Source organism: Citrus sinensis, chromosome 5 (assembly GCF_022201045.2).
Source record: "Citrus sinensis cultivar Valencia sweet orange chromosome 5, DVS_A1.0, whole genome shotgun sequence".
In the NCBI taxonomy this organism is placed as follows: domain Eukaryota; kingdom Viridiplantae; phylum Streptophyta; class Magnoliopsida; order Sapindales; family Rutaceae; genus Citrus; species Citrus sinensis.
The window spans coordinates 6,093,647-6,107,698 of record NC_068560.1 but is presented as its reverse complement, the minus strand read 5'-3'; the positions used below and the strand labels follow the sequence as shown (position 1 = coordinate 6,107,698).

General features: G+C 37.1%; 1 protein-coding gene and 1 long non-coding RNA gene across 2 annotated transcripts; both read left to right on the top strand.

Annotated features, from left to right (window-relative positions):
• Positions 1-713: 713 nt before the first annotated feature.
• LOC127902203 (uncharacterized) lies at positions 714-1,807 on the top strand. Its single transcript, XM_052441024.1, has 2 exons — positions 714-1,632; positions 1,788-1,807. Exons 1-2 carry the CDS (start codon positions 714-716, stop codon positions 1,805-1,807), a joined length of 939 nt encoding a protein of 312 aa, XP_052296984.1.
• A 9,161-nt stretch (positions 1,808-10,968) lies between these two features.
• LOC102621835 (uncharacterized) lies at positions 10,969-13,037 on the top strand. Its single transcript, XR_008054840.1, has 3 exons — positions 10,969-11,497; positions 11,853-11,921; positions 12,814-13,037. It is a non-coding gene; the product is annotated as an uncharacterized LOC102621835 (long non-coding RNA).
• The last annotated feature ends 1,015 nt before the right edge of the window (positions 13,038-14,052 follow it).

The window sequence follows — 14,052 nt, the reverse complement described above, 5'->3', positions numbered from 1 at the left end:
TTACACGTTCATAATAAAAGTAACTAAATAGAAACACAAGTCTATTCCTCCTCTTATTCAATAGCAAACGGAAACTGGAAATCATTAACTCCAAAGCTAAGTGCACCTCTCAAAAGAAACTTAATCTGCAAAAAAGTAATGACGAGGGGTGAGCCGTCAACTCGGTAAGTAAAACCATTCCTAACACACTAGGCCTATCGATACCAAAAATATTGCAAGCCTTCTTTTGTTTAAAGCATATATCATAATCCATAATTTTCATAAAACGATATATCACAATAACATAAGATAAATTCTTAATAATTCAGAATATTCAAAAGCATATTTACTTACGAATCAACTCATGTAATACGTATACAGAAAACAAACAGGTTAGCTCATGTCACATAGTGTCACCTATAGTCCCGGTGACCCGGCCAGAAACATAATCAGAATATCGTGTGCACATTCAGAACAGAAACCCAGTACTGGTCCAGACAGATATATCGTATATTACGATCAGAATCAGAATCAGAATAACTATGGACAATGAGCCAAAACATTAGGAACCTCATACAATTATCAGTAATTGAAATCATATATGGGTACAAAACATTCGTATCAGATTTATAAAAGTTCATATCAATAATATAGGCTTGCATAACATTTTAAAGATAACATCATAAACATTCGTGCCAGTTGAAAGGCAAGGTGGCGCAAGAGATCATGGGGCTATGGTGAACTTAGAACGATTTAAGAAATTGGGACCACCTACCTTTCAGGGGACTGCCGATCCCATGGTTGCAGAGGCATGGCTAAAACAGATGGAGAAGATATTTGTGGCTATGGGTTGTAATGATGATCAAAGGGTAATATTAGCCTCATTTGTCCTTCAGGGTGAGGCAGACCACTGGTGGGATGCCAAATCTCGTCTCATAAGGGCTGGCTTGCAAGATGCACCCATTACTTGGGAGTTATTTTTGGAGGCTTTTCATGAAAAGTATTTTCCTGAACGAGTTCGACATCAGATGGAGGCTGATTTCTTGAGGTTGACTCAAGGAACAAAGTCTGTTGCGGAGTATGAGGAACAATTTACTGCCCTCTCTCGTTTTGCTCATACCTTGGTTGCTAATGAAGGTAGTAAGTGTAGGAAGTTCCTGGAAGGGTTACGTCCTAACATTAAAGGGCGATTGACCATCCTTAAGATTAACAATTATGCCGATTTGGTGGACCGAGCAATTCTTGCGGAGAAGGATATTCTTGAAGCCCAAGTTACAAGGGATCAGAGAAATAAGAAGAATCCACAAGGTGGACCGCAAAATGGAAGTTCTTATAGGCAGGGTCCTCACTCCCAGAAGTATAATGGTGGAGGTAACAAATGGGATAACAAGGGTGTTCCTGATGACACTGCTCGGAGGAACTACCCCATTTGTCGACATTGTGAAAGGAGGCACCCTGGTGAATGCCATTGGAAAACTGGAGCTTGTTTTGCTTGTGGAGAATCTGGGCATAGGATTATGGATTGCCCAAAGAGACGTAGCGAGACTACAAATACTCAGACTAACGAAGGGCAGAGGAAGAAACCGAGGGTGCAAGGGCATGTTTTTGCACTAACAGAAAAAGATGCTGAGGTGTCCAATGATGTAGTATCAGGTACATTGTCCTTATTCTCTAGAGAAGCCAAAGTTCTTTTTGATCCTGGTGCTACACATTCATTTGTATCTTGTGTGTTTGCCCGTTATGCTAATGTGCCTATCACACCACTGGATGTTCACGTGACAATTAGTACCCCTATGGGGGATTGCCAGTTTATAGATCATGTCTATAAGTCATGTGTGATCAGATTGTGTGATAAAGAATTCCTTGTGGATCTCCTACCTTTAGAGATGCACGATTTTGATTTGATTTTGGGGATGGATTGGTTAGGACCTTACCATGTTTCAATAGATTGTTTTGCTAAGGAAATTATTTTTCGCCTACCTGGCGAGGAAGAATTTCATTTTCAAGGGAATCATAAGAGTCATAAAGCTTTGATTTCTATGGTTAAGGCAATGAAAATGCTAAAGAAGGGGTGTGAAGGATTTTTAGCGTATATAGTTGCTGACCATCCCGATGGGGCGTGCCTTGAAGACATACCTATTGTAAGGGAGTTTATTGATGTATTTCCTGAAGATCTTCCGGGACTACCCCCAGATCGAGAGGTTGAGTTTACTATAGAATTAGTTCCTGGTACTACACCTATATCCAAGGCACCATATCGGATGGCACCCATTGAATTAAAAGAACTAAAGGTCCAGCTACAAGAATTACTAGATAAGGGTTTCATTCGTCCTAGTGTGTCGCCTTGGGGTGCTCCCGTTTTGTTCGTAAAGAAGAAAGATGGTTCAATGAGGTTGTGTATAGACTACCGGCAGTTGAATATGGTTACCGTCAAGAATAAATACCCTCTTCCCCGAATTGATGACCTCTTTGATCAATTACGAGGTGCAGCGGTATTCTCTAAAATTGATTTACGATCTGGCTACCATCAATTGAAAATAAGAAGTGAGGATGTATCGAAGACAGCTTTTCGAACTCGTTATGGACATTATGAGTTCTTAGTTATGCCTTTTGGATTAACTAATGCTCCTGCAGTGTTCATGGATTTGATGAATAGGATCTTCCAACCTTATCTTGACCAGTTTGTCATCGTCTTTATTGATGACATATTAATTTACTCTAATAGTAAGAAGGAGCACGAGACGCACCTGAGGATTGTATTAGAAACATTGCGGGAGAAGAAGTTGTATGGAAAATTTAAGAAATGTGAGTTTTGGCTTGATCGTGTGATGTTTTTGGGACATATAGTGACGAAGGATGGTATTTCAGCAGATCCAGCCAAAGTGGAGGTAATTGTGAATTGGGAAAGGCCTGCTAGTGTGACTGAAGTAAGGAGTTTCTTAGGATTGGCAGGTTATTATAGGCGCTTTGTCAAAGGATTTTCTAGCATAGCAGCACCATTGACTAATTTGACTAAGAAGAATGTGAAGTTCAATTGGGATGAGGCATGTGAAAAGAGCTTTCAAGAGCTCAAGAGTCATTTGGTGACTGCCCCCGTTTTAACTCTCCCTTCTGAAGGTGGAGGTTTTGTGATTTACAGTGATGCTTCCAGAAAAGGTTTGGGTTGCGTTTTAATGCAACATGGTAAGGTTATAGCATATGCTTCTAGGCAGCTAAAGAATCATGAACAAAACTACCCAACACACGATTTGGAATTGGCTGCTATGGTGTTTGCTCTAAAAATCTGGAGACACTATTTGTATGGGGAGACTTGTGAGATCTTCACCGATCATAAGAGTTTGAAGTACTTGTTTACTCAAAAGGAATTGAATTTGAGGCAAAGAAGATGGTTGGAGTTGGTAAAGGATTTTGATTGTTCTATTAATTACCATCCAGGTAAGGCAAACGTGGTAGCAGATGCCTTGAGTAGGAAATCATCTGGGTGCATGGCTCATCTTATCACCATGCAATCTCATTTGGTAAAAGACTTGAGGAGATGTGGGATTGAGGTAGTTACTCATGGGCAAGCAGACGTGTTAGCACATTTGACAGTCCAACCCACTCTAATTGATAGAGTTAAGGTAGCTCAGAAGAACGACATAGAACTCAATAAAATCCGTGAAGATGTGAGCAAAGGACATAAGCCCGGATTTAGACTTGATAATGGGGATGGATTATGGTTGGGACAAAGGTTATGCGTGCCAGCAGACGAAGAGTTGAAGGCGGAGATCTTAAGAGAAGCTCATGAATCATCTTACAGTATGCATCCTGGTAGTACTAAGATGTATCGTGATCTAAAGCAAAGTTTTTGGTGGAGGAATATGAAGAGAGATATTGCTGCTTTTGTGTCTCGGTGTTTAGTCTGCCAACAAGTAAAGATTGAGCATCAAAGACCAGCAGGAACTTTACAAACGCTTCCTATTCCTCAGTGGAAATGGGAACACATAACAATGGATTTCGTTTCTGGATTACCTCGTTCTAGGAGGGGATGTGATTGCATTTGGGTAATTGTTGATCGATTGACGAAATCAGCTCATTTCTTGGCAAGGAAGAGTACAGACAATGTAGGGCAACTAGCTAAGTTGTTCATTAAGGAGATAGTGAGGCTTCATGGAGTTCCAGTGTCAATAGTGTCTGATAGAGATCCACTGTTCACTTCAAGATTTTGGGCTAGCTTACATAAAGAGTTGGGGACGAAATTGAGATTTAGCACTGCTTTCCATCCACAGACAGATGGGCAATCCGAAAGGACTATTCAAACCCTTGAGGATATGCTTCGAGCTTGCGTCCTAGACTTGAGTGGTGGTTGGGAAGAGCACCTAATGTTGATCGAATTTGCTTATAACAATAGCTTCCATTCGAGTATTGGCATGGCACCATTTGAGGCATTATATGGAAGAAAGTGTAGGTCCCCAATCTGCTGGGATGAAGTTGGTGAAAGAAAACTTTTGGGTCCAGAATTAATACAGATTACTGTTGATAAAATCAAGTTGATTAGAGGACGTCTTCAAACAGCTCAGAGCAGACAGAAGAGTTATGCAGATCGTCGTAGACGTGAGTTGGAATTCGAAAAAGGAGATTTTGTTTTCTTGAAAGTATCGCCATGGAAAGGGGTGTTTCGGTTCGGGAAGACAGGAAAGCTTAGCCCTAGATTTATTGGACCATTTGAGATTTTAGAGAGAATTGGTCCGGTGGCCTATCGCATAGCTTTACCACCAAGTCTGTCTAGGCTTCACAATGTATTTCATGTGTCTGTGTTAAGAAAGTACATTGCAGACCCTTTACATGTGCTAGACTATCAACCGATTCAGATAAATGAAGACATGTCGTATGAGGAACAGCCTATTGAGATTGTCGATCGAGACGAACAAGTATTAAGGAATAGAGTTATTCCCCTAGTGAAGGTACGATGGATGAATCATTCTATTGAGGAAGCCACTTGGGAGAGAGAAGCAGAAATGTTGGAGAAGTATCCTCAACTCTTCCATGCATAAGGTAACCTTTTAATTTCGAGGACGAAATTTTTGTTAGGAGGGGAGAAATTGTAACGCCACAAATTCCCATACATATTAAATTATGGAAATTGGGCTTTCATTGAGAATTATGAGTGGCCTATAACCCTTATTTAGAAAGGGGTACTAATTAAATAGAGGTTATTTATGAGATCATTTTGGAAAAGGGCTATTTTTCCTTATTGAATAGGGTTTCTTAAGATCCCCTATAAATACATACTTTTCCCCCTTCCATAACCCTAAGTTCACAACGTTTATCCTTCTTCTCTGCTGCTCTTTACGCTCCTACCCAAATCTTAGGATTCAAACCTTTGTTTAGGAGAGACTCAAAGCGACGGGTAAGTTCACAACGTTTATTCTGAACAGCATGAGTATCTCGAATTTTTAAAGCTATATTTTCTGAACGAATTTTCTTATAAAATTTATATTTCTGGAAACTAGACATGTAGGGCTTCTTGATTAAATTTTATTTCATTAAATTCAACTTCGTTTTCAATTTTATACGTATTTTGGAAATAGAAACCACTGCACTGGAAATCCACGATTCCAGTATTGTGATCAGATTCACAAGACTATTTGTACCACCAAATGAACTCAAAAAATTCTGAAAGTTTATATGTATGTTAATATATGTGTCTAGGATTCCCAGTTTTAATTTCATAATTTTCTGATTAGTATTTTATTTTATAAAAATCACGGAACCCGTTCTGTTTGGTTTAGATTATGTGAAAACAGTTTCGAATTTGCTGAGAAGTAAATAGTTTTTAAAATGTTTTTGATATCGGATCCTCTTGTAAATTTTACATGGGGTACTCATGGATGTCCAGAATGGTTCCATAGGATTTTATATCATTCTGAGTCTTTGATTAAGAGTTAAAATTCCGAGAATCAGACCTGTACGGGTATGAATTAGAAAATCAAATTCTTAGAATAAGTTATTGATTGTCATATCTTGTATTTGTTTAAGGTTTTGAAGGTGTTTGAGGCTCTTAGAAGCTTAGAGGTGTGTTAATCCAAGTTCATTTGTCGAGGTAAGTAACTTCATTCCTAATGTACTGGATATGTAGAAGTATTTTGATATTATTATTATAAGTATAAATGTTTTGATACTACTTAAAGGATTACTAATTTTGATAACAAAATTAGCTTTATGTAAATGTTTTCAAACCATTCTTTTTAACAAAGTATTTTATAAATGCTTTTTAATATGTAAATGATTTTATGACATGACAACCTTTTATGATGTTATCTTTAAAATGTTATGCAAGCCTATATTATTGATATGAACTTTTATAAATCTGATACGAATGTTTTGTACCCATATATGATTTCAATTACTGATAATTGTATGAGGTTCCTAATGTTTTGGCTCATTGTCCATAGTTATTCTGATTCTGATTCTGATCGTAATATACGATATATCTGTCTGGACCAGTACTGGGTTTCTGTTCTGAATGTGCACACGATATTCTGATTATGTTTCTGGCCGGGTCACCGGGACTATAGGTGACACTATGTGACATGAGCTAACCTGTTTGTTTTCTGTATACGTATTACATGAGTTGATTCGTAAGTAAATATGCTTTTGAATATTCTGAATTATTAAGAATTTATCTTATGTTATTGTGATATATCGTTTTATGAAAATTATGGATTATGATATATGCTTTAAACAAAAGAAGGCTTGCAATATTTTTGGTATCGATAGGCCTAGTGTGTTAGGAATGGTTTTACTTACCGAGTTGACGGCTCACCCCTCGTCATTACTTTTTTGCAGATTAAGTTTCTTTTGAGAGGTGCACTTAGCTTTGGAGTTAATGATTTCCAGTTTCCGTTTGCTATTGAATAAGAGGAGGAATAGACTTGTGTTTCTATTTAGTTACTTTTATTATGAACGTGTAATTTGGAGTTTGAGACTTTTGTTATTATTTTTATATGTCCTCGAGAGAGATTATTTAGTATTTGACGTTTGGATTTATGGATTTATTTGAATAAGAATTGGAGGAATTTCAGTTTGAAACTTATGAGTAAAGATTATGATTTGTGAGTAACCTCCTTCTTCACGTGCTCCGCACGTGTTAGATTTGGGGTGTTACACTTCAAGCCCTTGGACACCTCGTTACAATCTTCAATCAAAACACTTGCTATCAGCTCAAAGTCGGTGATCATGGCCTCATAGAAAATGCTTTTGAAATTAGCCTCATCAGCTACGTAGTCCCAAAAGTTTTTCCCATCAGCTGTCCCAAACAGCGTCTGATCATCGTTTTGCAACCAAGTGCTCAAGAAATGAAATGAAGCAGTGAATTATTAGCTCCCTTTCCTTATTATCCACCATATTCTTGATATAGTGGATAAGCAATAAGCAATATGAGTTTGGTAATGTAATTTCAACAAAAATGCAATGACAAATACTACCAAACATGCTTTCCATTTTTAAATACATCATTTTCAGAAAATCATGAATTATTTAAAAAATAACGTCAAACATCTTATCAAGTGGCCATATTTCAACTAAGGTCTCAGATTCATTGTTAGGTATTTACGAAGGGAATTGAATTATTTGCTTCTTTTTTCTAAAGACGATGAAGACTCCCACAAGTAATGTCGATGTTTTGGTGGGGCCAAAAAAAAAACGAAAAAGACATCAGAAAACAATTATGTAGACTGTAGTTGCTTAATCAATGGCGTAGCCGGGAACTTTTGTCGAGCCGCGCCGGATCTCGACGGTACAAGAAAATTTATTAATAAAAAGAAAAGATACACCTAATAAGAGAATGTTAACATTTTTTTTTTCCTACTATTTGTTGTTTAAATAAAAACGAAACAAATGTTTCTGAAAACATTACATTGATTTACGGTATTTATATACTCAATATCTTCTATAATTGTTCTTGATGAGCTTTTCTGTTTCTAGACTATTTTAACTAGCAATTAATATTATTCAATTCTCGCTCTATAACTATTGACTTTTTTAGCTGTTGGTTTTTAAAGTTTCAAAAACAGTTTTTTAAAAATAATGCCGAGCACCCTCTGTTGAACATGTGGCTGCTGATGTGTCTTGCAAATATGTTTCCGGCGTATGGTCCAACATTTTATTAAGCAAAAGTTTGCCGCATTTTTCCAGCTGTCAGTGCTTTGAAAATTTCCCACCTCTTCAGCTTTGATGGAAGGATGAGATAAATACAATTGTGAGAGTGGTGTTTGGTCCCTGGGTCCTATAATCAACCTTATGCTACCCCATCGCTAGTGATTAGAAAGGACTTAGAAGCATCAAATATCCGCATAATATATCAATGGAGGTTCGATTCTAAACTTCTACTCTTGATTTTTATGGGCATGTGTGTGTTATACTTGCATACGAAAATCGTAGTTAAGCTTATTTTCAGTTGGTATCAGAACTTTGATATACCTCTACCTTATAGTGTTCTATATTTTGTAATATATGCAAAAATTCCCGAAATTTATTTTTTTGTAAACTTAAAGTCATTTTTACGTGTTATGGTGAAACGGATTCCTAACAGTTCTGTGATTTGAAACATTGAATTTGGTGTTGTACAATGTTAAATATAGTCGAGTCTACTAAACGGGTCATGCGGGTTGAAAAACGAGTTAAATGGACCCGGCTGAAGGTTGAAGACGACACTGAATGACATGTCATTTGATAGAGACAGAAATGACATGTCATATTATTCGTTATTTCAAAACCACTAGTTAGTTATGTACCAACGACCTGTCATCTCCATCTGTGATATAGACTACATGTCGTTTAACTTGATAATGTATAGACGAGTTGTCGTCGGAAAGCTATATGTGATGACATGTCATTCGTTTGTTTACCTGGCTAACTGTTCATTTGTCGGACGACAGGTCGTATATCTGTGTAAGTATCTAAACGACTGGTCGTTTTATGTCCACTGAATTTTGCGAATTTAAATTATAAGATCTTAAATTTAGGGTGTTTTTGTTATATTTGACTTTTGGTAACACTGTTCACATTTAAATATCTATGTTCTAATGTCATATTAAAATTTGTATGTATTATTTTGATTTATTTGCTTATGCATGCAATTTTGTATGAATAGTTATGATGTGTTAAAAGGAAAAATGTCAAGTGATCTAATATGATTTTAATTATTTTAGGAGTAGCCACAACATCCTTAATTATGCAAAATTACATATTAAGTGCTTGCAGATCACATATAATATAACGACATTAATTGTGATTAAACATATTTAATATAACATATTTTATCTCACAAGAATTTTTGTTATATTTGTATGTTTAATTAAGATAAAATATCTAAACTATTTTCTTAATGTTCCCACAGGAATTAAGAAAGGGAATATAGTTTGATAATTTTATCATAAAAATATATGGGAATCTACTTAAATTAGAACTTTAGCCCACATGTAAGTTTTATGTCACCTGATTCATATTTTGTAACATGAATTACATTGGTAAAACATGATATCTCTATAGTAGCCTAAATTTTATAATATAAACATGTGTTTTAATTTTATGCAGTTGTACATTCAATGAGTTTTTCTGAAATCAAATGCAACATTTTCAAGTTGAAAGGTGAAAACTATAAAGTATGGAAGGAGAGAATTCTTCTTCACTTAGGGTGGATGGACATTCATTATGTTATTCAAAAAGATGAACCACCTATTGACGATAACAACACTGAAGCTAATATTGCTCTTTATGACAAATGGGAGCGATCTAATGGCCTTAGTGTGACGTTCATAATTGATGAGAACCATCAAGGGAATACCATTAAAACTTCAAGTGATCCTTTACACATTCATGGAGACCCAATTACAAGAGCAAGAGCCAAAACGATGCAAGCTTCTTTAAATGGATTAATTGAGAAAATATGGATTAAAAATGCAATTCAAGATGCAAGACATCATGAATTGGGCTTGAAGAGAAGACAAGGCATTGTGGGCATTATTCAAGTTATTGGGCAGCCAAATACACAATTTGTATAAAATGCATAAAGGTCAAATTCGGAATAAAAACTGTATTGATTGAGCTAGAAGTAATGTACAAGCTATATACCTCGGAAAGATAATTAAGTTAGCTTTCTAATAAATTTTACAGAGCTAGATTTGGAGTTCTCTAGAAGGAGTTATGACCAATTCATTACAACTTGTTCAGACTTGGGATTTTCAACGACTCCTTTGTTTTTCAACTTCATTTGTTTGTTTTGTTTCAAGTTTGTCAATGTGTAAGGTAAGTCTACCATCAATGATTGTGGGCTAACATTAAGTTTGTCAATGATAGCATTAATTATAGTAGGCTAGCATTAAGTTTGTAAAAGATAGCATTAATTATGGTGGGTTGGTGAAGACTTTTGAAACATCCTTTGACAAACCTACTTGGAGGGTTGTTCCAATGTTTCCATTTGTATTTTTAGGATCTTGAGTTTCTTTTAGCCTATTTAAATTCAACAACCTTGCTATGTAATAATATTGGAGATTAATGTTATTTGAATTTGAAAGATTATTATTTCTTTGGTTCTTTTGAGAACTAGTGAACTTATTAAGAATTTGCATTCTTGTGACGTTCTAAATTTAGACTTATCACTCACATTCTCATCTATTTCTTGAGTGTGGCATCAATATCATTTTCTATACCTTTGGTTCATGTTTTCTTAGGCATTGGGTCAAGATTTTTGTAATATACGCACTTGGACTTTCTTAATAAAGTGCTGATTTTTATTTTCCTCTTCTCTATTAATTTTTAATTTCGTCACTATAGTTTAATTGGGATAAATTGAGCTCGATTATACGCGCCGATGGTCGGATTTTATTTTCGTAACGGGTCTGAAATTCGCTTAATTTGTATTAAGCTTAAAAAAAAAAAAAAAAAAAAAAAAAAAAAAGGGGCAGAATTGTATAACTGGAAAGAGGGAAACGGGTTTTCCATTTTAGAGAGAAAGAACCCGAGAAGAGAGAGACAGATAGAGAGAGAAGTCAGACCCGTTGACCCGAGAACCCGACCCAGTAACCCGCGGATTGACCCAACGATTTCTCCCAACTCCAGCCACTTTACCGGCCGTGCTTGGTACCGATCTGAAGCTTGGAAGCAGACCATCGTATCCCTGCTGTTATCGTCGCCGGAAACTGGCCAGAACGCCGGTGATCGAGCTCGAAAAGTCGCGGCTTCGACCCGTTTTCGTTGCCGTTGATCCCGCCGGAGTTGTGACGCGCCACCACTTGGAACTGGTTCCTCACATCCCCAGCAACATTTCCCGACCAGCAACGACCGCCGGGGACGCCCGGAACTCGCCGAATGATCTCCGAAAATTTGCGGAACTTTGGAACTTCGATCCGCCGCCGGTAGCGCGCGTGGCGACTCACTGCCACCACCGTTGGATTCATCGAGGCCGGAACTAGCAGACCTAAGCTCCCCGTCATCGTTGACTGAAGTCCGGTCACCGTTGACCGGCAGGGGCAATTCGGTAAATTCATGAAACTTTGGGGTGAATTTGTAATTTTATGTAATCAGTGGACATTTCGGTAATTTTATGCCCTGAGGGTAATTTCGTAATTTCGGACAATGTGATTAATTTATGTAATCTGAATTGAGGACAATATGGGTATTAACGAATATGAGGATAATTTGGTAAAATCATGAAGTTTGAGGATAAGTTGGTAAAATATTGATGTTGGGGTATTTTGGTAATTTTGGCCTATAGGGGCATTTTGGTAATTTTATACATGCGGGACTAGTTTATCGTTAATAGATATTTGTTTCGAGATTTATTATATTAATTGGTTTTTACGGAGAATAATTATGGTGTTTTCCGTGATTAGGAGGATCCGCATCCGCGAACGAGAATCTACCCGCGGACGTTGTTGATACTGAGTCTAGACATCATCACTGTGAGTGGAATATACAAAACCTATTTTCATAGTATATGCTGATTTTCTTATATAGTACAGTATGTTTGAGAAATAAATGTTTAATGCGTTGATTTAATGATTTTCCAGCGAATTGACTTTTATTTATGTGTTGATATTTATTATAATTGAGAATGAGTTCGATTTATGATTTTATTAGCGTTTTTGAGTAAAAGCATGATATTAGAATTGAGCAGACTTGAGATATGTTGAATAGAAAGAAAATGAGATTTCAGATGGGATCATATGTTTACTATCAGTTTTGAAATCATTAGACAGTACCCTTCCCTCCAGATACAGAGATACAGATAAAAAGAGATACAGAAAAGAGATACAGATAAGATGAGATAGAGGCCTTTGGGGCCCGTCGGGACACACATAGAGGCTTTGGGCCGTGTGTTCGGGCGCTTTTGCCTTTTGGGGGCTTATGCATGCACAGTACAGATATATGAGATAAGAGATATGAGATATGAGATGAGATCGTCCCCATCTATCCGTTGTGGCTCCGGGGCGTGACGTTACCCAGATAGTGCGTTATTGCCTGGCCGTTGTAGCCCGGATATGATCAGATTATCCCTTGGGTACTTGTTTGATGACAGTTTTTAGTATTCAGTATTTAATATGAGTATGGTGATTCCATCGATTTTATGCAGATTTATTATTGTAGTTATTCAATTTGAATTAAATGAGTTTATGATATTTTGAGAAATTGATTTGAGAATTGATTTACGAAATTGAAATTGATTTAAGAAAAGATTTGAGAAAGATTAAATGATTTTGAATAATTTATTAAAGTATCAGCACCTACTATCCACTCACTGAGCTCACTGAGTTTTATACTCACCCCTCTTTTATTATATTTTTCCCCCCACAGGAGATTTACAGGTACATCAGTCAACCCAGTAGTGAACGTTAGTTTGATATTGTGGTCACGTGATGGTGCTAGAAGTCGTGGATTTTATTATTATATTCGAAATTTGTGTTATTATTTTATGTTATTAAGGATAATCGTTGTATTTTAATATTCGGATGATTTTGGTGATATTTGAGAAGTTGGTTTGAGAAGTTGGTTATGGAGGATGTTTGGTTATTAAATTATTTCGGGAGTGTTATTTTGTCAATTGCAGGGTTGGATATGTTTTATTTATAAGGGAGACTCTGCCGAAATTTTTATAGAATTGTTATTAATTCGATTTTACGAGTTTAGATAGACTCGCCCTGGGGGAGGTTGCGGGGCGGGTCGTTTCAGTTGGTATCAGAGCATGGTTTTAGATTCTGTAGACTTTATGGTCGTAAATAGAATAAGTTTTGATTATTAAGTCGGATTTACTATTTTGTAGGCACCATCATGATTCGTCGTAGCAGTCGACGTGGCCGTGGCCGTGGTCATGGCCGTGGTCGTGGCCGTACTAGATTAGTAGCTGGGTTGACTTCAGGAGATGTACCTGCGGGGGAAAATATTCCCGTAGACGAGGGAATAGTTGAGTCTTCGACGCACGAGGTTGTGCAACAGGCACCAGGAAATGCTCCGAACATTGAGCAGTCTATTGATAGATTAGCTCAGATTGTGACTACAGTGGTTCAGAATCAGGCTCAGCCGCATGTCGGTCAAGTGAACACTGTTGAGCGTGTTCGAAGTCTTGGGGCGAAGAGTTTTAATGGTTCAGGTGATCCACCTGAGGCAGAGTCGTGGCTTATCAAGTTAGAACGTATCTTTGATGTGATGAGATGCTCAGAGGAGGATAGACTTTCATTTGCCACTTTTCTGCTCGAGGATAAAGCTTATCATTGGTGGCAAACAGTAGAGCGACGATACCAAGGCCATGCTGCGCTTACATGGACTATTTTTCGTAAGGAATTCTACGATCATTATTTTCCGGCTGTGTATCAGGATATTAAGCGGAGTGAATTCCTTCGATTGGTTCAAGGAGCTATGTCAGTGGAAGAGTATGAGAAGAAATTTCTGGATTTGTCTAGATTTGCCATTTCAGCAGTTGGTGATGAGAGGGAGAGATGTAAGCGTTTTGAGGAGGGTCTCCGATTTGAGATTCGTACTACTGTGACGGCATCACGGTACACTGAGTTTATTGAGGTAGTTGAGGCAGCTAAGAGA